This window comes from Berghia stephanieae, chromosome 5, assembly GCF_034508935.2.
Source record: "Berghia stephanieae isolate SIO BIC M18660-M18661 chromosome 5, UCSD_Bste_1.3, whole genome shotgun sequence".
Taxonomy (NCBI): domain Eukaryota; kingdom Metazoa; phylum Mollusca; class Gastropoda; order Nudibranchia; family Aeolidiidae; genus Berghia; species Berghia stephanieae.
Window position 1 is genome coordinate 62,679,188 of NC_088364.1, and position 2,500 is coordinate 62,681,687.

General features: G+C 36.7%; 1 protein-coding gene across 1 annotated transcript in view; it reads right to left on the bottom strand.

Moving 5' to 3' along the window:
• Positions 1–2,500, bottom strand: part of LOC144973989 (guanylate cyclase 32E-like) — a 191,424-nt gene that overhangs the window by 31,871 nt on the left and 157,053 nt on the right. The window contains exon 8 of the mRNA XM_078916877.1: positions 1,054–1,247. Coding sequence (XP_078773003.1) covers positions 1,054–1,247 — 194 coding nt within the window. The remainder of the gene's footprint in view (positions 1–1,053; positions 1,248–2,500) is intronic.

The following is a 2,500-nucleotide window of genomic DNA, read 5'->3' on the forward strand; positions in this document are numbered from 1 at the left end:
GACGTGTAATTTTAGATTTATTATAAACCAGAAAATTTAATGGTTTTCTGACACATTTGCACTTAATCTAAAGGTTGTTGTTTTTAAATTTAACCTGATTACTTCTATAAAAATACTAAATAACACATACATTATAATATAGTTTAATTACTGAATAACCATTCTCATCAAATTAAAGCTTTGTAAGTATGAACCACACGTCTGTACAAACTATGTCAGAAAGAGTGGAAGTAAAAATAAGTTATCATCATAAATGACATTTTTATTATCTTTGTTATTATTCTTATCATTATTATATTATTATTATTATGATGATGATTATTATTATTATTATTATTATTATTATTATTATTATTATTATTATTATTATTATTATTATTATTATTATTATTATTATTATCACTATTATTATTATTGTTATTATTATTATCATTATTATGCTTATTATTATGATTTTGATTATTATTATTATTATTATTATTTATTATTATTATTATTATTATTATTATTTATAGTAGTAGTAGTAGTAGTAGTAGTAGTAGTAGTAGTAGTAGTAGTAGTAGTAGTAGTATAGTAGTAGTAGTAGTACTAGTAGTAGTAGTAGTAGTAGTAGAAGTAGTCGTAGTAGTAGTAGTAGTAGTAGTAGTAGTAGTAGTAGTAGTAGTAGTAGTAGTAGTAGTAATGTAGTAATAGTAGAGTAGTAGTTGTAGTAGTAGTAGTAGTAGTAGTAGTAGTAGTAGTAGTAGTAGTAGTAGTAGTAGTAGTAGTAGTAGTAGTAATATAGTAGTATCATTATTATTATTATTATTATTATTATTATTATTATTATTATTATTATTATTATTATTATTATTATTATTATTATTTTTATTATCATTATTATTATTAATATCATTATTATTATTATCATTATTATTATTAATATTATTATCATTATTATTATCAGTATAATTATCATCATCATTACTATTATTATTACTGTTATTATAATCATCATCATCATCATCATGAATACCGTTTTAATAAGGTGCGTCCCAATTAGTGTGTACTCACCGATTTGACAATGGCTGGAGGTCGGGGATAATTGAATGGCGGCAACATGCTCCGCTTAAAGACATTCCTCTCAAATTCCTTCAGGTCGTTGTTCTTCTTCCTGGCTCCGATCAGCAGAACGTTTCGGAACGCCCTCAATTTCTGGATTTTCTTTTCACTTGACATCTCGCCGAGACTAGCTTTCTCGTCTGAAGCTGTTGGATTGGGATATGGGGTTGGGTGTGGGGTGTTGGGTTGGGTGTTGGGGTTTGGGGTGTGGAGTTGGGGCGATGGGGTGTGGGGTTGGATGTGGGGGGGGGGGGTTGTGGGGTTGGATGTTGGGGGGTGTGGGGGTTGTGGTGTGGTGATGTGGGGGTGCGATGTGATGATGTGGAGACAGCGTGTGGGAATGTGGAGTCGGGTGTGGGGGAATGGGGGTGTGGGGTTGTGGTGTGGTGATGTGGGGACAGGGTGTGGGGTTGGGTGTCGGGGTGTGCGGTCAAGTGTGGGGAACGGGTGTGTGGAGTGTGCGGATGTGAGGTTGGGTGTTGGGGTGTGGAGATAAGGTGTGGGGTTGGGGTTTGAAGTTGGGATTTGGTTTGTGGGGGTGAGGGGGTATGACGGTGTTGGGATAGGTGTGGGGTTCGAGGTGTGGGGTGTTGGGGTGTGGGGATACGGTGTGGGGTTGGGGTTTGATTGTGGAGTTGGAATAGAATGGACATGATGAAAAAATAACCGATATGATTGTCTAAGAAATATAAGTAGTCGTCGTTGAGAGACATTGACCCACCAGGGAGTTTAAAGGTTTCTAAAGAGTTAAAAAAGTAATTTCTGTCAGATATAATAAGCCCAGTTATCAAATCTATGATTAGGGAGGAAGTCGAGGGTAGGGGGGGGGGTGATACAAATATTCTTGACTTCAGCCTAGATCGATACATTCCCATTTGTATCAGAAGTCAGCAGCCAATGTCCCGTCATCTGCGCTCTCGGGACCTCGGAATGTCTTAGGAACCTGAGCATGGATATCACGTAATATCCACATAAGGTGCTCAAAGCGCTTTACATGGGCTCCTAAGTAACAGTTAGGCTTATCATGTATATCGAGACACTACGCATATGATAACAAAACATGAATGGAGTTGCCAAAAGTCAGAAAACACTCGACGTCCGTCTTTCTGTCAAGTGGATCTTGCCGTACCAATTGGGAACACTGGTGGTATGCCAAAATACTGGCCCTATTCTCACTGGAAGTGTTAAACCAGTTCTTCTGAGGATTGGGTACACGCGTGGTGCAACTGATCTTCTGGTTTCAGAGGGGTGGCATCTATATTCTAGCCTAAGAAAGCTGTTCGTCAATAAAGATCAACCACCCTCGCTCTTTTACGACCAGTAATACTATGAATCTGCCTATACAACCTGCACTGATAAAGTTATGGCACCTTATGACTCAATAGGTAAACTAATGGTT